General features: G+C 34.2%; 1 protein-coding gene across 3 annotated transcripts in view; it reads left to right on the top strand.

Moving 5' to 3' along the window:
- LOC135206242 (carbonic anhydrase-related protein 10-like) overlaps window positions 1-22500 on the top strand; it is a 646502-nt gene that overhangs the window by 472379 nt on the left and 151623 nt on the right. For 2 of the 3 annotated variants that reach the window (XM_064237621.1, XM_064237622.1), the window contains one exon: window positions 17819-18007. The exons of the other annotated variant lie outside the window; for it this stretch is intronic. In XM_064237621.1, the coding sequence (XP_064093691.1) occupies window positions 17819-18007 (189 nt within the window). The remainder of the gene's footprint in view (window positions 1-17818; window positions 18008-22500) is intronic. 3 annotated transcript variants of the gene reach the window in all.

Below are 22500 nucleotides of genomic sequence, written 5' to 3'. Positions count from 1 at the left end.
GTGAAGACGAATGAGCTAAAAAGAGAGAGAAAGAGTGAGTATCCGAAAAGTACAGATAAATTTGTCAAAGTTTGGTCACATTTTTAAAGACCTCCTCTTGGCATCAGATCTTGCCAAGCACACAGTCCTTTTTGTTTTGGCACGAATTCAGGTTATGTATAAAGTTTTGTGGTGCAGTTGTCGAGGATGTTCAGTAAAAAAGGATTTATATGAATTTTGTCAGGCCCCAATGGAATAGTTTACTATAGAATTAGTTGTACTATATTTGCAATATTTTACTGTAGAATAAATGAATTCATTGTGTAATTTTCTTCCTGTTCGCAAAATGTATCAGATATTCACCCTACGAGAGAGACGACAATACCTTTTGTGCTAAATAAATTTGAGGCATCACATTTTAATCATAGGTTTCGCTTTACAGTCGCTAGAGGTTTTAGTGCAAATTGGGGTAAGAATTCCTTTCCCATTTTTGTTACTGTACCAAAGCTTTGCCTACCTCCCTTATTTCTAGTGTATATGTACATATATGGACTGTATTGTTAGCTTTCACCAGTTTTATGTGTATATACTTACATTTACAGTTTGCAGAATATATTATCTAACTTAAAAGGCTCTTTTCTTCGCAAATCTAAGGAAGAGAAACTGATAAAAAGCTTGACAATTTTTTATGTACTTCTCACTACTAATTTTCAGATTGCTCATATACGAGACGTTGTTTCCGTTTGTTATTTGTATATCTGTCATCTTACAAGAGAGACAGAGAAGGTTGCCAACCTCCTCTAAGTAATATGTCAAACTTAGATTGATTGATTGTAGTTTTAGAGTGAAATGGAACTTGTCAGGTAGTCATGTTCATGGTCTTTCAGAGTATATTGCTGGTCTGCATGGCTTAGTCGAATATCAATTGTTCACACACACACACACACACACACACACACACACACACACACATATATATATATATATATATATATATATATATATATATATATATATATATATTATATATATAATATAGATATATATACATATATATATATATATATATATATATATATATATATATATATATATTATATATATATATATATAATGTCCTGTATGTATTTGTATGCGCTTTCGTCCTTACTTGCAAATATTTAGTTCAAGAATACCAGATGCTTTCGACATTCCGTGATTTTGTTTAAGCATGATTCTCTCAAAAGGTTTGTATTGTTAAAGAGATGAAACTTAGGTTTTGTGCCTGGAAAGACCCAAATAAATTTCGGGTTAATGAGTAGAGTGGGAAGTATAAGCACAGGTAATTCGAAAGAGGCAGCTTTACATATCAGATATCTCTGTTTTCTTTATTTATAATTTTCCAATAGCTGAAACGAATTGTGGATGTTGTTCGCCTTCTTATTTTTCTTACATGTAATTTTCAAATTAAGGGGTTTACTTTTGTTTTAAAAAGTTCAGTGTATATTAACCTTTACCAGTGCTTACCTCCAACGAATTTCTTGTACATATGCAAAAGCATATTATGTTCCTCTAGCTATTGCAAAAGTTCTTGAAGCACAAAGTTACGGGAAAGTATTGTTGATATGACAAGAGGTTTGTGAAAAGACTGGCGAAACCTATAATCATGCAGCATCTTAACATCGAGGATAGGGTTTGTACCTATATATTAGGATATACATACATACATATGTATACATACATATGCATATATATATATATATATATATGTGTGTGTGTGTGTGTGTGTGTATGTGTGTATACATTTATATTTATGAGGCTTGGCCTTACTGGTAATAGTTTACTGTTTAGAGTCTGGGTTCGACTCCTGTTCTGTATTGTTGGGAGATGTACCGCAGGTATCATCAGGTCAAATACGACTGACGCATAACTTGAAATACTGTCTACTCCAGTGAGACCAGCTTCGTTTGCTATCTTAACCGGTGAGGCAGGCTGTTGTGCTTGTTGTTGCTGAATAGCAACCTTCCAAAAACCGTAGCCCATGAATGAAGAGAAAAAGAGTGAAAAATAATAAGGAATAAGAATAATTGCATACAATGAATACTAGTAAATAAAGAAGAATATTTAACCCAATACCCAGAAACCTAAATATGAAACAATAAACTGATGACAGCAAATGCAATTAATAACAAATAACAACAGATATAACTTACCACACAGCCGAACGGGAAATGAGCCAGTTGATCATTGAAACCTGCAGAATAAATTTGCAGTAGAAAATGTGGAATCGGACTGAAATTATGGCACATCTCAGGTCTGAGTTCACTGTCCACTTGTGTATTTCACTCATCGTAATTCAAGGAATTGGAGTCTTGATACGACCCAAACCTTTAATGAGGGAATTTGGAGGTAAATGATGTGTCGAAGCAGCCTCAAATAGATGAAATTTGTACTTGATATGAGAGAGATTATGGTATACTTGAATTGACATAGAAAATCTGAAATTGAGAAAAAATGTTACTCGGTATGGCAAACCACCCTAAAAAAAAGTATTACTAATAGTGGTGATTGCTAATTATCACAACTTCCTAGGTTCTCTTCCACGTGTTCAGCTTTCTCTCCCCCCCCCTCCTCCTCCTCCTCCTCCTCCTCCTTCTCCTTACCAGTTCCACTTCGTAATCTTCTTCTTGCATCTACTTTCCTCATGCTTAACTTTCTCTTCGTCTTCTATGTGTTCCATTTCTCCTGCCATTCTTCGCTTCTCCCTCTCCTTCTACCCCACTTTGGGCCCCTTTTCTTCATCCTTATCCGTACTCTCGTCCCAAATCTTCCACTCTCTCCTCTCCAGATTATTCTCCTCCTGTTCCCTGTTCCCCAACTTGATCTAAGCGCCTCTCCCGGCCCCAGCCTCCCTCCCTCACTTTTCACCATCACCCACCTGATCACCGGACATAATCATCACCTCTCTCTCTCATGACTCCTCGCTGATTATTTTGCCATCGGTAATTGTGCAAAAAGAGAATTCATCGACAACAACGGCATTATCGGAAACTGATAAAAGCATTTTCATTTTTATCGACCGTAATATCTTTCCAATAGAGATGACACTAAAATCCATATCAACGGGAATGCAAATCGTAATCCTGTTAAAGTCTAATGAAAACTTGCGACCCGCCCATTGGCATTTGCCTTTCATTTGCAATTGGTTTATCTTATCAGTTTCACGTTTTGGTCTTCATTCTTCTCTCCGGAGGCCGCGTTTTGGAGGCTCGCTACATTAGTCAGCAAAGGAACAGTTCATGTGATCATTTTAGCAGCAATTTCCATGGAAATAATCCTGTGGCTTATCGAATGAACTGGTAGGGTTCATTAGGATGTTTGCAAATTGCTTAAGAGAAATGCCTCAACATACAAATATATTGTTGACCTGTGGCTTCAGAGCAAGAGCTTGAATAAGGAAAATTCCAAACTAATATGGAAATACTGGCTCCATAATTGGGTGCTGCTGATGAAATAGGTATTTCTCTCTCTCTCTCTCTCTCTCTCTCTCTCTCTCTCTCTCCTGAAAAAATGAACGGGTTGATGTGTTGTTGTACCTAGTAGATAGTTGCTGCTACTGTTGGTTGATGGAATTACAGTGACATCGTTGACAACAAAACTCCCTACAAAATATTTTGGCAATTAGCAAGGCCAATTACTGGCTTAACGAACGTATATTTCCCTTTGGTTTCGTTATTAATGTCATGAAATAGAATCCACTAACCACTGCCACCCCTTTCGTTATTATCAGCATTCAGAGTACTAAGGACATTTGAAGGTTTGAATAATGCCGGAAAAAAAGGTAAAGCCGACATTAATCATAAGCTGCTTATTTAGAGTAGTCTCTGGAGACCGCCGCTGATGGAAAGCTTAATTAATACGTATTGAAATAAATTAGGTCCTTAATGTATTTTAATTCTCTTAATAGTGATGATGTTCTGCGAATCGTTGGCCTAGTTCATCATTTATGCGAATTCATTGGAAGAAATAAACGGGCTTTGCATCCGCGGAACATTTTAGTACAGTACTTTCACAGCGAGGGAAGCCCCGGGGATCGCATTGTAATCTGTAGGCAATGGCCTGCAGTCAGGATAAATACGCTTTCTTATTTTCTAGAGCTGTTTGTTTGTTGAATTTAACATCAGCATACCTGCTGGTCATTAGTGGACGCACAAACATAAATGAAAAGTTCGTTAATTAGAAGTTCCCATACTTTCCTTTGTTACCACGCAAAGATATAATTTCAAAAGTTAATGAAAATATAAGTTTATTGAAGTAAGGTGTGGATAAATTAATAGAAAGAGAAAAGATGATAGCGTGGTACATTATAAAGAGCAAGATAAGACTGGGAGAGAAAGACATCTTTCCTACTGAGCCTACTACAGTGAGCGATAATGATCATGTATCTGTCCTACCTAATACATCACGCCAGGCCCCGCCTCATTAATGAGAGTCCTCGGGGCCTATCGCCGACCAATATCTGGTTAAGTTTTTCCCAAATTCTTTTCGTTATTCGTTCTTTGTTTACACTTTTTTTTTAGCCAGATGGATAGGGCTTTATTTGGGTTGACTTAGCCGGTTTTTATTTGCACGGGTGTATCTTCGCGCTATCTGTTTTTTGTGAGCTTTAAATGTGTTTATCTTTCCAATTTAAAAAAAAACAAATTCTTATATATTTCAAAATATTATTATCTCTTAGAATTTATTTTTGCCCGAAATTGTTGTTCGAATCTTTTTGTTGACTTACTGAACATCAGTTTTTTTTGTCTGATTATCTATTTTTTATCTAATTCATTTGAATTTTTGTCTGATAATTTATTATTTTATCTTGATTATTTGAAGTTTTTTACATTAATGCATCCTGTTGGTTGGTTATTATTACGTAACAATGTCTAAGTCGTAATCATGGTTTAATGCGCAGTGCATTATTTTAGTATGTTTTATTGATAGTTGAGTGTACTTGATAAAATAATATTCAAGTTTATGATGGAAACTGCCTTTAAATATAATCGGGTGATTGCAATGGGACTTTTTATCTTACGGTTTAACCACATGAAATTAGTTTAAACCAAAATTTAGACCTTATATCATCATCTTAGTATTCTTCCATCCACTTCTCTCAGAAAAAGCGTTAATTAGGTGTAAGTTTGGTTTTCCTCTCTCTCTCTCTCTCTCTCTCTCTCTCTCTCTCTCTCTCTCTCTCTCTCTCTCTCTTGTATATCTGAATTGTGCATTGTTTTCGGGGCTGGCCCGATTGGACTTAGTTCCGTTTGCTACTTAGTGGCACTGAGTTAGCAGACTAAACCCAAAAGAATTGCTGAGATCAAGAGAAAGCTGATTATAACCCATGCAACAAAGTGGAATACATCTCACTCTGGAGTTGTTAAACCTAATCGTTCATGAGAAAAATTATTATTGGTGTTATCTTATGGTTGAGACAGCTCTCCTTCGATGTTAAAAATTGACAAGTACTCCCATGCTGTGATGTTCAAGGGAAACAACCATCTCTGTAGTAGTGCTTAGTAGTGCATAGTAAGTTACATGGCTTAACGAAAGAAGAGAGTTAGATGATTTATGTACTGAGGATGGAGACTCCAAAATATATTCCGACGGAGAATTGCTAGCAAATACGATTATATATAGAACTGCAAATTGATGGCTATCTCTCCTTATGTTTAACGAATCATCTACAGATATATGTAAGATTTTATGCGTCTTTAGTATTAGGGAAATCGCTAGATAATCCATCCAAAGATCTAATTGCTAACTAATGTTTATTTCTGACGAGTAATATGATTGCGATATGTATCCAAAAAGAACGAATTTGGCAGAGCTTCTTTTCGGAAAATATTTGCCATCTCCAAAGTCATTTTACGCTCAAGAAAGAATTTCCTCGATAATGCTTTCTATAGATAAAAAGTACCTACTTGAATTAGCATTTTACCAGTATTTATGTATTAAAATGCATATGCCAGAGAAAGTCACGATTTTCCTACCCGTTTTTATTATGGTAACGTGAGCTGAATTCTGTTTTGTTGTAACCCTATTCAGATTCCTCACTAGATTGTATGACCCTGAAACATTTCGTCTGCATTTGGCGCATAGTTATCTACATAACTGTGTTATAGACAAGATACAGCCACAATGAAAAGCTGTACTATAAATATACTGTACATCGTGTTCAGCATTTTTCCGAACAGTGTCTCAAGATATTTATGTTTAGTCTTGGCTTTTGTCGGTCATTTAGAAATAATCATGTTTTAATAGGTCTTAGTGAAATATACTATACGTTATTTAAAAGGCTGTAAAAAATTATTGTTATGAACAAGAGAATGATAAAACTGAAAGGAAAACAAGGTTTGGTGTTTCCAGGTGCCATCAATGGAAATGGGACGACGTGTTGCAAACTCGTCTTCCAGAGAATTGAAACATTTTTACCTTAGGGTCTGTGATTTTTAAGGAGGTATATGAACACGAGGTAATATTACATATAGCTGACGCAGTTGAAGTAATTTAAAGGGTATGAAAAGTTGGATACCTCGTGAATTATTGTGAGGAAAGTGTTCTTCAATTAACAATAGATGCTGTGATATAGAAAGCAGAATAAATTAACTAGAAATGAAAGTAAAATGCCACCAGTTAAGAGCCTTTTGTGTTCATGAAGTCGTATATGTATTACATAGGAAACAAACTTTTCGATCAATTTGTCTCGTCATTATCGTTATTCCTCTCCTTAAACCCTTCTTTCATCTCGCATTCTGCGCATCTGTAAAATTTGCCTGCCCGTTTAGAACGCCAGTATGAAATATCATAGTCATTCCCCCGAGCTTCTGCAACAGCTGTAATGCTACTAATTCCATCTCCTTGCCATTTGGTGATTTCCCACGTTGCAGACGATGCGAATTCTATTGCTTAATTCGCTGCATCTTGCAAGAGTAATAGTGATTGGCGTTAAACCAAAGTCTGAGCGTAAAGGAATGACAAGACAAAGGTTGACTGTATCCGGTGTGCATGAGAGAGAGAGAGAGAGAGAGAGAGAGAGAGAGAGAGAGAGAGAGAGAGAGAGAGAGAGAGAGAGAGAGATCATAGGGTAATGTGATAAAAAGATTAATGGAAGGTGAGGTGGTTTCCTCATCTTGAGAGAGTGGAAGGAAAACGCGATTGCAAGAATGATAATCCATAGCGACGAAGAAAATGAATGTTTCTTGTGTACAGATAAAGATGAAGACTGGAAGAGAGAAGTCTGTGTCTGTGACCGTCTCGAATGTCACTGAACCTTACTATTCTTAAGAGAAGTGCCTTGTTGGTAAAAAAAAATGTATGTAATATATTATATATATAATTATATATATATATATATATATATATATATATATATATATATATAAATTATTGTTTGATATACCATAGTTATTTATAGTATTACTATTACTAGTAATAATTTCATTCATCCTTTCATCATGAAAACATCTCTATTCCATGGAATCTAATTTTTCTCTGGTTAAACAGAACTGAGAAATCCTTTGAGAAATTAAACCATCCTTGCGATTTCGTCGACGTTAGATGACATTCCGAGAAATTACATAGCAAATGTAATTTGTTCGTGTCTTCATTATCCGATTTTTGCAAAGACTCGGTCATTAAAGAGAGGAGTCTTAACGATCCCTTTCGGTCTCCTTATGTTCATTCGATCTAGAGTTCTGGCCCTCTGAAAGTATGATGTGAGAGATAAGGGGAGTAGACTAAATTTAGCTAACGAGTATCTTTCTGCTATATTTTTTTTTTCGAGTAGTAAGGTTGCAACAAGCACGCAAGATGCGGCAAAAATAAGGCGCAGCGAATGAGTGACTGCAAAAATTGCTTACAATACACAAAAGACTGTCATCGTTAACCTCCCCACCTTCCCTAGCCCCACCCATACTCTCCCTCTAATGTACTTATTCGCTCTTATGCTAAAGTATTTCTTTTTTATTTATTTTTCATTTCTTACATTGGATTTGTGTCAGTTCAATATTGGAGCGTTTTTGTGATTCCTGTTTCACCGCTCTCTCGGAATCACCAAAGTTCCAGCAACAAAGAAAATATTCGGCTATTCTTTGAGCCATTTGCCGTTTGTCTTAAGGGAAGATTCATGTTCATGTCTCCTTGATACGACTTCGCCTACCACTCCTGTGTTTTCCTTCCAACAGAACTTTATTGGGGTTCTTTAGACCCTCTCTCCAGGAATTTTCTCTCCGTATTTTTTCTCCCTATTTTTGGAAATGTAATCGACTTTGTCATATATATTTTAATTTACAAGCCTCTCTCTCTCTCTCTCTCTCTCTCTCTCTCTCTCTCTCTCTCCACATTTGGATTGCAAATATTTTTTATATAAAGCCCTCTCTCTCTCTCTCTCTCTCTCTCTCTCTCTCTCTCTCTCTCTCTCTCTCTCTCTCTCTCTCTCTCTCTCTCTCTCTCTCTCTCTCTCTCCATTTTTGAATTGTAAAGCGTTTCTATCTGTATTTGCATTGTGACCTTTTGGACTGATCGATTTTCAACTCGTGAAAAAATAGGCACTGCCTTCAACGGATTGTGTCGTTAGGATCACAACTGGAATGTCTTTTGTCTTCAAGTTTATATGAATGGAGAAAGGTCAATTTCGAATTGCACTTTTATTTGGGAATCTAAATGCTGAATAATAAAAGGGCCAGTAAATGCTGAATAATAGAAGGGCCCAGTATTAACCGTTACCTTGAATCTTTAAGATTATGATGACGTCTTTGTCTGGATGCTGCGTTATCTATTTGCTTTTCGATGTATCTTGTTCTCAGATTTATTGACCAGGGTTTTCTGTACGAAATTTGTCTGTGTATTGTTCAGTTTTTGTTACATTTGATTGTAAAACTTACCAGGTCATGCACATGAAACGTGCCAAAGTGTCCAGTAAATCGTAGATTCCGTAGTTTGAAAAGATCATCTGTAAGAAAAAGACACGAATAGATTTTTTAAGTACAGGAGCAAAATTAGAGATCGAAAAGCATGATATTTAACAAAAATAGCCTTAAAAAACCATGTTTCAAACTTTCAGTGATATATATTTATCACTGATCTACCGTTGTTTCCTCAAACCCCAAAGCAATACAGATTTTAATGCATAAAGAAGGGCTTTATATATATATATATATATATATATATATATATATATATATATATATATATATATATATATATATATATATTGGTAGTCCCTGGGTTATGACAGGTTCGGGTTACGACGTTCCGAGGATAAGGAGCTTCTAAATTATATATATTTATAGATATTATATATATATTATATATTATAATAGTATATATATATATATATATATCTATATATATATATATATATATATATAGGCCAGCCTGGGTTACGCACAGGTTCGAGGTTTACGACACTTCCCGAAGGATAAGGAGCTTCTCAATTATATTCATCAGACATTATTTCCAGGGTTACGACGCATGTTCCAGGGTTACAACGCCTACAACTCTCATCTGGCAGATGAAATATGACACCAAAAATGCAAAATAATCAATATTTGAAGGGTTTTTTTTATGAAAAATACAATAAGAATGCAGTTTACATTAAAAGTAAAGTTTTCTCAGGATATTTTACGATGTTCCGGCTTAAACGACGATTTTCAGCTTACGAAGCGTCTCAAGAACGGAACCCCCGTCGTAACCCGGGGACTGCCTGTATATATATATATATATATATATATATATATATATATATATATATATATATATACACACACACATATATACCTATATTATATATAAATATATACTATATATATGTGTGTGTGTGTGTGTGTGTGGTGTATTATATATTATATTATATTATAGATATATATATATATAGATATATAATATTATAGATATATATATATATATATATTATGTATCATATATATATGGGTGTGTTTGTTGTGTGGTGTGTGTGTTTGTATTATATAATATATTATATAGGTATATTACTAATATTATATAATATATATATCTATATATATATATCTACTTATATGTATCTATATAAATGTGTGTGTATATATGATATATATATATATATATATATATATATATATATATATATATATTGGAGGGGTGGTGGGGTGGGTGTGTGTGTAATATATGTATATATATACATATATATAAATATATATATATATATATATATATATATATATAATATATATATATATATTTGTATGTAATGTATGTATGTATGTATGTATGTATATGATTCTGACCACGTATGATACGTGATTTTTACATACCAAACACTTCTAGGATGAAATGAAAAACGGTTGTAAATCCTGATCGGTGTCGGCTGTACTTCATAGACACGTTACGTTTTCAAAGTACTGATGCAAATTGGTTGAAATTCAACATATATATGACAAGAAGACGGTACAACGATCTTGCAGACGATTAAAATACAAGTATTTGCTCAACTGTTTTTCACTTCTTCCTTGTCGCCCTTCCTTTCACAAATACTCTAGATTGTTCTTAGGGAATTCAGAGAAGAGAAATTGATCATGGAATAGATATCTGGAAAGTGGTGAACTACAGATTGATAGATTGATGGAGCCTAAAGGTCACAGGTGAAAGGTCATTGTATGAAATACAGTTAGGAAATGTAGTTCTGACTTTTGCTGATAAAAATTCTCTTTCTTCACATTGTTTAAATATGTACGGTGCTGACCAGAGTCTGTATTTAAAGAGAGATGAACACAGGAATCTGCATTAACAGTGATACAAACGTGAATATTCTGCTCATGAATCTTATATTGTCGTTGCAGCATCTCATGACAGGGACTGAATAGGAGTCAAGAATTCTTAATCAGTGAATTGCAGCTTTCTGGAAATGTATTATTGTAACGGCTAATGTAAATAAATTCTGGTTTACGATTCCTTTGCTTATTTGAGTGTAGATGCTTAATTACAGATAATTACAGCTAGAATTCATAGCAGTCGAAGTCACCTGCTCCGCCTTTTCATTGTCGATATTGTTAGGAAAAATCTTGATATATATTGCAATGATTGTATTAAGTTTAACAAACTCATCTCTTTCGTAGCTGAAGATGTGTGTGGCACTTGGAAGAGTGACATTTAAGTAAGTTTGATTCCCCTAACGAGCGCGTCATAACTTTGTCGATATTCTGAACTGTGTAATTTTACTATATCGCAAACAGAGGTTTCATGATTTCTTTTTCTTCCATTATTTTTGCAGAATAGCCTACGTTGTTCTGTCTCGAGTCGAAATGGCATTACTAAAAATTGTATACCATTTCTCGCGTGCAATAGCTTACATAGTCACTTTTCTGAGATTTCATACTTGAACAGGAAATGCATTAAGCTAGAAAATCGTAGCCATTATAATTATAGACACTGTCTTGACTGTCGATATGCAGCATAAGAAATCATTTTGGCGATTACTACTATATGCTATATCTTTAAGCTTCATTGTTGGCTGGATTTGAAATATTTGTATTGGTATCTGCAACCAATGTTACAAATAATAATGATATTAATAATTCATAATAATAATGCACTATCAAGATATGAAAATCGAAATAAGAAGGAAATGGGCTATGCCAGTGGAAATTGTACCCATAATCATTGTAACACTAGGCATGATCCCAAGATCCCTGAGAAGGAACCCGGAAAAACTAGATGCCGGAGTAGCATCCAGAAGAGAGTGCTATTCGAAACAGCACACATTGAGCAAAGTAATGGACTCCTAAGGAGGCAGGGTGCAACTCGAAACTCCACACTATAAATACCACCCAGTCGAATAGGATGACTGAGATAGACAAATAAAATTATGAAAATGAGAACAGTAATAATAATTATAATAACCTTGGAGAAAGCACATAACAGGTCTCAAAATTCTGGCAACATAATGACAGCAAAAACAACCAAAAGATCATTATTAAATACTAATATAAAGTTTGGATTGTTGAGTATGAGCTTCTACCTTTAATTAATGAAATTAAAGTAAATAATTTAACTCGTCTGACTTTGCATCTACTAATAATTCTATTATATACTCATACTACCGCTATCGAAACAATGATAATATTGAAAAGTCTTTAATAACATTTTGTGAAGTTAATGTTTACTATTGTGCACAATAATTTGTACAATATACCTTTCGCCATCTTGATTAAGCTAATTTTTAAATAATGAGATACGTGAGATGAGACACAAAAAGAAAGAGGACTAAACAAAAACCAATACGTTAATTCTACCTTATACTTCTTATTTATTCCACTACAGGAAATATCACCGAAAGCTTGCTTGATCAAGATATATTTTTAGTAAAACTTTATTATTCCTGTCATATTACTTTAGCTAGCAACAACGTTTTTGATATTTTCATGGGATACATTTTCAGTTCTTGTGAGAATATAAAATGGAGAAAATGATGTACTGCACGTGTCACACAGAAATAGTCTTATTCCCAAAATAATATGAGATTTCTTTCTTGTGGCCATAAAAAGTTGAAGACTTTTGAAGCGGGATTTTCTCCCTCAAACTCCATGAGATAGAGTAATTTATTGTAATTATTCCCAGTCATTGTTTCAGTAAGAGGAATAACTGGCGAAGAGAAGGTTATTTACACACAACACAGATTATTACACACACACACACTATATATATATATATATATATATATATATATATATAATATATATATATATATATATATAAACTAAGCGTGTTAGTGATAATCAGGCATACATAAATAGATACATACATACATACACACACACACACACACACACACACACATATATATATAGATATATATTATATTATATATATATATATATAATATTTAATATATTATATATATGTATATATATATATCTATATATTTATAAATGTGTGTATATATATGTATGTATTTGATGTATGACTGATAATCACACACATACACACACACACACACACACACACACATATATATAGCTATATATATATATATATATATATATATATATATATAGTAGTACCCTTATATATATATTTATAAAATGTGTGTGTATATATGTATGTATGGTATATATAGTATGTATGTATTTATGTAATGACGATTGATTAGTAACACGCTTAGATTTTATTTAATCGTTATTTAAGAATTGACCTGCTGTTAATCACATCTAATTACTTTATATCTAAACTAAGATTAAAATTTTGGGAATTGAAATTAATAGTATTTATCCTGTTTATTATTTCTATAAGATAAATTTAGTGCACAACTACTTAATATCTATTTCTTTCAGTTGTAGATGTTTCGTATCCCATTTGTCTTTATTCTCTCATATTCTCTCTGTCTCTCATATATACTCATATATATATATATACATATATATATATATATATTATATATATATATATATATATATAATAAAGGTTTTTGCCACGAAGGAAAATTGAAAAGATTTTCAATTTTCCTTCGTGGTAAAAACCTTTATTTATACATAGCATCACGTTTTATATACTTCGTGATCAAGTTATTCATATATATATATATATATTATAGATATATAGTATATATATATATATATATATAATATTGTTGTGCTTAGCTGTCATTTTACTTTTAATTATATATATATATATATATATATATATATATATATATATATATATATATATATATATATATATATATATATATATATATATATATATATATATATATATATATATATATATATCTAATAAAACATGTCAAAAAATGAATGACGAACCGGTAGAGGAGTCATTTCTGATTCGTACGGTTGTTTTTACGCTGGTTGAACATTTCTATAGTGACTTTATGGTCACTGCTGGAAAACAGGCGTGTGAAGGAAATATATATATTTTTTATATGTATATTTCTGTTTTTGTTCATCTTATTCACTGTCTGCTGGGCGCCCTAGAAAATACATTTCCCTTGAGAATAGGAGGTGAGAGGCGTCATTAATCTAGAAGGCAATGGGAAGAGGCAGGAAGCCAACAAACTTATTTCCGAAAAGTAATAACATCGAAAGGGAAATGTTGCAAAGAAATTTATTGAAATCGCCAAATATCTTAAGGACCCCTCTGCCCTAGATAGAAATATCGTTGTAGTTAAAAGGAACAAATAAATCTCTACAAGACTGAAGGCCAGTATCACATGGACGTCTCCGATTGAAAAAGAAGTGTTCTCGTCCTTCTTGGATATACAGTGACTGTGAACCTTCACTGAAGATCAAGGGTTCGAAAACTCGACCATATACCAATTGCAAAAATAAACATAAACTCACCGTTAGACACTATAAGTTAATAAAAGAAAGTTTGTAAAATCAGTTTCCGGTCCCAAAACAAAATATGTAAAAACACAAAACTTGTAAACTTCACCTTCACTGTCAGGGAAAAAACTGAAGTTACCTCGTCATATTTCTTGATGAACTGAACGGTGGTCTGCTATTAATTGGTAAAGAACATACTACAAGGTGGAATGAAAGATACAGTGTAATAGAAAATCAAGTATCCGCAATTGTAGGTGTAAAGATATCATAGCCAAAATTATGAGGTTCATATCATTTAGTGAAGCTTGTATGAAAATTGGATTGCGCTACACTGAGGGCATGGGCACCAAGCTTAAGCAGTTTTCACTCTTGGCACCTTTAGTATAATGCTGCGCTTTCTCAGCTTTTACAAAGTATTAGTCCTTAATAAAGAGAACTAAATAATCACGTTATTATCTAAAAGAATCTCTGGGTTGATGTTCTTTTACGTAACGAATCTATGAAAACTGGTATCTATCTCTTGATCTAACGAGTTTATACATTTGCTGTTTCCTAATCTATGTAAAAATTGTTCTTTAATTTGCAAGTTTACAAGATTTGACCTACTATGTTTCCGTTCCTTAATTACCCCCAAAAATCGCTTATCTGTTAGTCATACTAAGTATTCATTAGGGCCTGTCTTTGAAGTTTTACTAAACACTAACCATGCACATTAATTTTTACACCGGAAGCACCAGTGATATTCTTATTCAACTTTTGGAGAAATTTGTAGATCTAAGTCGATGCCCTGTTGCTAGTGGTGAAATTGACCCAATGTTTGCAAGGAGGCTTTGTTCGAGAGAGATGCTTTGATCCTTCATGAATGTTCTTGGCAAGGGAGCTTTGCTAGAAGATTCAGATCCCTCCCGAACGGACTTGCTAAGGAGGATGTCCTGATGATCGTAGTACCTTCACGAATGGTCTTGGGGATGAGGCTTTGCCTGAAGGTTTTAGATCATTCACGAGTGGACTTTGTAGCGAGACTTTGCTCGAAGATTTTAGATCCCACATGGATTGACTTGTTGGGGGGAAGGTAGATTTCGTGAAGAATTTGAATCTTTACGTGAATGAAAGTCTTATGTCTTTATGAGTGTATTTGATAAGGAAGTTTTGTAGGGTGGTCTTAGAACCTCACGACTGTACTCGAGTTGCTCCTTTTTTGCAAGAATTGACTGTTAATTCTATGCCCGTGAAAACCTGACTTGAAGTAGTGGATATAAAGCGTTTAAGTAATAGTGCTTCATAATTATCACTCGACAATATTCTATCTTACTGTGGCGTCATAATCAAGGGAGTAAATTTCATTCCGAAAGAGTTTCGCAGTTTTTTATTATGGTGATTTAGATGAGGTGAAGTGCGTAATTTTGATGTGAAAAGTGATAAGTTTTAAAAATGCAAACTGCATTCATTCTGAATAGGAAAATGGATATATCTGAAATGAAATGATAATTTCTATGCAAATCATTGTATTTATGAATTTCAATTTCTCAAAGGCATGATTCATAGAATTTATCTTTTTCTCTGAAATACCAGACGAATCCCAGGGGACATTGTGCGATTCTTTTTGTTTTGGGGAGGAGGTAGACATCAGGGCAGGGAGGTGGGCGATGGTCGGTTCAGAATTATCCAGAAAGGCGGCAGTTGCCATTTTTTTCTCTGCCATTTACTCATTGAAATTTCCGGAATTTGATGGGTTCTCCGTTTATATTTTAAGCAGAATCTTGGATTGGGTGGATGTTTTAGGATTACTTAAAGATTTTTGTAAAGGTGGGCAGCAGCGAGTTGCTGTTGATGGGATCTTTAGCGAACCAAGACCCATTGTGTCTGGACTCTGGAGTTCCACAGCGTAGTGTTCTTGGTCCGCTGCTATTTCTTATTTTTAGTGTATAGGAGTAATATGGTTTCTGGCCTGAAAAACTAGATTGCTCATTTTACCGACTATGCAACACTTGTAGGTGTAGTAGTCTCCACTTATGAGAAATGTAGCTGCCCTTAATCTCAATCGCAACTTGGAGCGGATCAGTGAACGCTGTAGCCGGTGGGGTTTGAGGTCCAGCAAAAAGAAAACAGTATTTATCAACAGCTCTCATACAGATTTTCCACCCCATTCTCCTTTCAAGTGGATGGGGCACTGTTGAACAATATACTTGGTGTAACTTATAACTCACGTTTTACTTTTGAGAAACATTTTTTAAGTGTCAGCAAATTGTACGTAAAGCCCCATATATATAATAACAACCATAGAATCAATGTGATCTTTTTTAGTCATTTGTCCTCCCTCAACTAGAATACTGCTCACTGGTGGGGATGTGTGCTTTTAGCAGGGATTTGCCTCTTTTAGATAGAGTGGTTCTTGGTTGTAGGTTTCTGTTTCCTAACACTGTAGTTAGGACTCGGACCCTCAACGGATGGTCTCTTGTTTGTCATTTTAACAGATCTGTCACATTCACAACTGATCCCTAACCCTCTTTTCCTGTCTAGAGCCACCTTTTTGCAGATCAGTAGCACCAATATGCAGTAAATGTACCTCGCTGTCGAACCTTTCAGTTCCAGAGGTCGTTTATTCCTCACACCATTAGTCTGTGAAATAGTTTCCGAGAATATTGTGCAATTATAACGTCAAAGCAATACATTACTATCCTAAAACAATACTCCTTGTATTTAAACATTTACCTACTCTTTTATCTATATTAATTATTCATTTATTCATTTATTTTTTCTATTTCCTATTAGCTTTTTTTTTTGCTTTATGCATATGAATACCATATCCTTTGAATGCTTGAATTTCAAGTCAATGGATGGCCACTGTGGGGTTGTTCCATATAATAATATAAGGTTCATTTTCTTAATAATAATAATAATAATAATAATAATAATAATAATAATAATAATAATAATAATAATAATAATAATAATAATAATAATGATTTATTGTTTATTCTATACCATAAATATTTTTTTCTTTGTGGGAGATGGAACTTCACTTCGATAACATTGAGTTAACAGTATTTTTCATATCTACATTAGAAAATAATTGGAATAGATCAAATTCTGTATTTTCTTGTGATGCTATTCTATCTACCCCATATCTCTCTTTTAAATATGTAAAAAGATCAGTAGATTATTGCAAACTATAGGTCCTGCCATTAAAATTTTACAAACTGTATAAGTCAGTTTTGGGCATTTGAAGTGCTTAAAAGAAAATAAAACCTGTGCTCTCTCTCTCTCTCTCTCTCTCTCTCTCTCTCTCTCTCTCTCTCTCTCTCTCTAAAAATATTCAGTTACTGGCATAGTCTTTATATTGATCTCTTTCTGAGAAACCCCTTTGTGTATTGCATATATCTATTAGATGTCATTTTTCATGGATCATTCTTTAGTGTTCAAGAAATGATAAATCCTTGCAAAACTTTCATCTCAAGGCTATTTTTTCAGATGCTATTGAGAGGAATAAATAGTAACTGTATCTCTCCTTAGCTCAGGTGGGCGGTGAACTGCTCAACACGGGTCACAGCGTGGAGTGGAGGGCCGCCCGTAGCGCCCATGCCATTAACATCACGGGCGGCCCATTGAGTTACGTCTATACTGTCACTCACGCCCGTCTTCACTTCGGAGAACGCGACCAGCAGGGTTCCGAGCACTTACTGGACAACAGGGCCTTCCCTGCAGAGGTAACGACGCTTTCATTGCTTTTAAATGGCATTATCTGGCAGTCGTTAGTTAGCACCGAAAGAATGAGCTCTTAGATGTGACACCATCGCATCAGTAGGTGTGCTTATGTCTTCTGGGGCTTTCACTCTCAAGTTGTTGGTGAATGTTTACACCGAAACCATTTGTTAAGCTTACGGATAATTTGCGCTTATTCGTATGTCAGAAGTGAGTGCTTTTTATTCGTTATTTGCGGTATAGATTTCGCTTTTTCAGATCTTTTTCAATTCAATGTGAATGCTGCGTAACAGCTTGAGAAGGGATTCATTGAACTTTAGAGATAATAAGATATAAAGAGATCTATTTTAATGGATATCAAGAGGTGTTTGAGACGGCATCTTAGGGGCAGAAATAAGTTGATCTTTACTTTATGTTATCATTTTGTTCTCATAAAAGTTTTATGATTTTGTATTCGTGACACACTTAGCTAAAGCCCTTGCTATTTGGTTTTCCTCAAAAGAATTCTGTGTCAGACCCCAAGAAAGAATGTATTAACTTTTACTGCATGCATAAGAGTTTTGTATTTGCAGTCTATCGTTTCAAGATTATTCTCTCTGACATAGAGTAATCATGCATAATGCATGTTATTTTGATGATCTTTGCTTAAATAATTACTTGAATACGCGATTTTAGTGCTACGTCGATAATACTGAATGATGGTGTAGATAAATGTTGGTGAAATCAACGATAAATACAAATTTAATTTCGGATTTGGAAAAGTAACTGAAGGTAGTATTTAATATTAGCAATCATAAAACGCGTAAAATTTCGTTCTCTTCAGTGGTTATAAGTGGCACAATGTTCTTAACATGAATATTGATGTGGTTATGAGCGTTATGTCTATAGTGAAACAATTTAAAAGGGTAACAAACGCAACCTGATTTTATCTGACAGCTGCGTTTGTTAATGAGTACCGAAGATCAAGTTTCTGTTAGATGTAGCCAGTTTAATTCAAGAGATACGGAACAGTCACATAAGCTAATCGTGTAGCTCAAAGATTAGTCTGCTAAATGTCGTTGGAAGGATTGAGAATTTTTGTGAGGAATGAGAGACGCTTACTCTATTTGAATGAATGAGTCTTGTCTGTCATGTTCAAGTATTGAAATCAAAGTAGATTTATTGGTTTTATTATGGTTGTTTTTGCAGTTAATTTGCGAACTCTTTTTAAAAGGAGCTCTGTAATTCAACATCATTAATGTTTTATATTGTTATTCTAGCCAGATTTTATAGTCTTATCAGCATTCCTTGTATGTTTTGTGTCTGGGTGCACGTTGAAATGAATATTTTATTATGCTCTTCAATCTATCGTATTCTCATTGTCTGAAGACTTAACAATCTTCCCTTGGTGTCCTTGGGCTTAAACCCATTTCCTGCTCCTTTCGGGACATTCCTCTTTTCTCGGCACTCAAGAAAACAGCATTAGAATAAGTAAACATTCCGGCCTCGCTCCTCTGGCTCTTGCGAGGCTCTCTCTCTTCATTTGCAATTCTTGGCAAAGGCCTCTAGGTTAAAAACTGTCTCTCTGTCATGCGTGTCCTTCTTGAATGCTTCCTTATCATCATCATCATCATCGACAACAGCAGCAGCAGGAATATCTCGTCCTTGTTTATATCTGAAGGCTCGCCTCTCGAACCCTCATATGGTTCAACCGGAACGACCCATTTATTTGTCTGTTGCAATTTATAGTTACTTTTCCCGTAGGGGGATAATGCCTGAGGTGCACAGTAGGCATTACTTAAGGTTCTTGCAGCGTCCCTTCCCCATTAACTCCAACCTCTTTCATTCCTTTTTACTTTATCTCCATTCATATTCTCTTTGTTCCATTTTGCTTTCCATCTTCTCCTAAAAATTGTTTCATAGTGCAACTGCGAGGTTTTTCTCCTGTTACACCATTCAAACCTTTCTGCTCAGTTTTCCTTTCAGCGTTGAATGACCTCATCGGTCTTAGCGCCAGGCCTTTGGCCCAAAGTCCATATTCTATTCCTTTAGTTGTCTTTGAATAACTTCTCATGTGTCAGAACTGTTTTTAGATAGTGAAGTATGTAGTTTTTCTGTCTTCAGGTTTTCTCGTTTTCAGTTCATAAGGCAACTTGCTAAATTGTCTACGTTATGTATTCAGAAGTCCTTTTTACATGATTTTTGTTACGTTTTGGCTCTGTTGGCATATTTTTGTCCATGCTCATACGTTCATTTGTTTTAATGCGGATGTACGCGTAGAAATATTTTATGCAAATGCTTGTTTTACCTGGTAGCCCAAAAAAACTCAGTGAGGATATACGTGGCCCCGTCCCGTGTCATTCTATTCATTATTAACTCACCTACCTAGTTAATTAATGTAACCTTGTTACATTACAATGAATTGATAACTAAATCATTATGGACGTGGTTGCAGCAATCTAGTCTTTGTTATTAATTAATTGTGTAAGAGCTTTTTAAAGCGTCTGCAGTGAATCATTTCTTTATAAGGGCTGCATTCTCTAAGCGATATGGCCTACTTTCTGATATTTATCTTTAAATCATGGAGTGTGTTTGCCCATTTTCAACTTGATTGTATTTTCAGCAAGTCGATTTAACATTTAAACTAAAGAAAGGGTATACACATTTACTTCCGTTAACATTATATATGCTATTTACGTAACTGCAGTAACTAGCTGTCTTTTGAATATTATGAAAATCATTTTTACAGTCCCTTATAAATTTATATATCGTATTTTCTTTCATTGCCCAAGAACTTTTTTTCTCGGCCTTGTTTAATTAATCTGGTTATGGTAATATGAAAGATCACATTCTCAGTCTACTTATAAATTAATCTATTATGATGCCTGCAAAGTCTTTTTCACTCATGATACTGTTTTCAACTATCCACAATTCAGTCCCCACATATAAGTGTTAGTTTTATTTCACCATCATATGTATTTAGCACAGTCTTCTATTTCATCATCGAATGCTATTTCCTTTCCTATTACTGGTCTGTGAAAAGCTTCTATTCTCATTATCTTTTTTTAAGATATTCATCTTTATGTCAGTGTATTAGACGTTTTCAAATGAATAAGATAATCATGCGTGTGGTTTAGGAAAGTAATTCCAGTTTTTCTTGATCCCTATAAAATTACTATGTAGTGGGTATCAGTTTATTTGATTTTTGTCAGCCTTTTTGTTGTTTAGTTTGTCTTTGGTCAGTAGTAATATATCGATCTGATTATGACATATATTTAGCTTTTCAGTAGTTTTGATTCATATTTCTTACTTACGACCAGATTTATTTTCATTTTGCTACGTCTTCTTTGGTAACGAAAACATTTTGTCTCATTTGAATTACAGACTTATTTATATAACCAATGGAGCTCCCACACTGTATAAGCATACAAGTTCTCTTGTAGATTATTCGCTCTTGGCAATCGCAAACTTCTGCCTCTGAAAGCTTTTTATTACACACAGCCTGTCCTAGACAGTGCATATTTAAAACGTCATCGCGTATTCTTATGTTTTCCTTCTTATCTGTGGTGAGCATTTCATGAAGTGATGTTTAATCTCTCTGCTTTTAAGGTGCAGTGTTGCAACCTTTTTGAAGTCGTTTTCATATTTTACCAGATATTTTAGCCACAGATTTCTGCTTTTTTCTTGTTACATTTTCTTTATTGTTTTCTGGAATATTTACTATTATGTTCGTCGGGTGTTTTCTCTTTTCTTCAGCATTTATATTTCTCTCTCTCTCTCTCTCTCTCTCTCTCTCTCTCTCTCTCTCTCTCTCTCTCTTGCTTGATTTGTTTAGTCTTTTGGAATTCACGAATCTATGACATAATGTTTCTTTTCTGAACAGCAGCTTTCGCTGCAGGGCCAGTTGATTTTAGGACTAAAGTGTCCGCCTTTATAAGTTTAAATGATTGAATCATTTGTTTCCAAGGAACCCTTATCCCCTTTTTTCTTCATGACTTCCATGTTTTCATTCTTTGGGTGAACTACTGTGTGAACATCTTTCATCGTACAGATTTTACTGATCATTCTAGAGAGATACACTGCAATCCTATCAGATTTTTCCGCAAGCCTTATGACCATCCGACATATCCCTGACATTCCTTGGATTTGAAAATAATGTTTTCTTCATGTGTTCATACACTTTCTTCCATTATCAATTATATTTCTGCTTTTCCATTATTTACAAACTGTCTGTCTTATCATATACCACAAGTATAACAAGCATCCGCGCTTTTTTTTTTTTTTTTTTTTTTTTGCTTCAGAATAGTTTACCGACACATCATCATTTTGCTATTCCACCTCAACGTTGTTTTTGCATTTTCTTACATTTTCAGTTTTTTATCTTCGGGCTGAATCCAGCCCTTTTCAATTTTCAATTACTGATAATGGGGTCGCTCATTTAATTTTTTTTTATTCTTCGGTTTCCCCACTTCACATTCTTTTTTCAACGCTTATCGCGGCTGATTCCACAGTGTCTTAT

The sequence above is a fragment of the Macrobrachium nipponense genome, chromosome 29 (genome assembly GCF_015104395.2).
Source record: "Macrobrachium nipponense isolate FS-2020 chromosome 29, ASM1510439v2, whole genome shotgun sequence".
NCBI classification, from domain to species: Eukaryota; Metazoa; Arthropoda; class Malacostraca; order Decapoda; family Palaemonidae; genus Macrobrachium; species Macrobrachium nipponense.
This window is presented reverse-complemented; position numbering and strand designations above follow the sequence as displayed.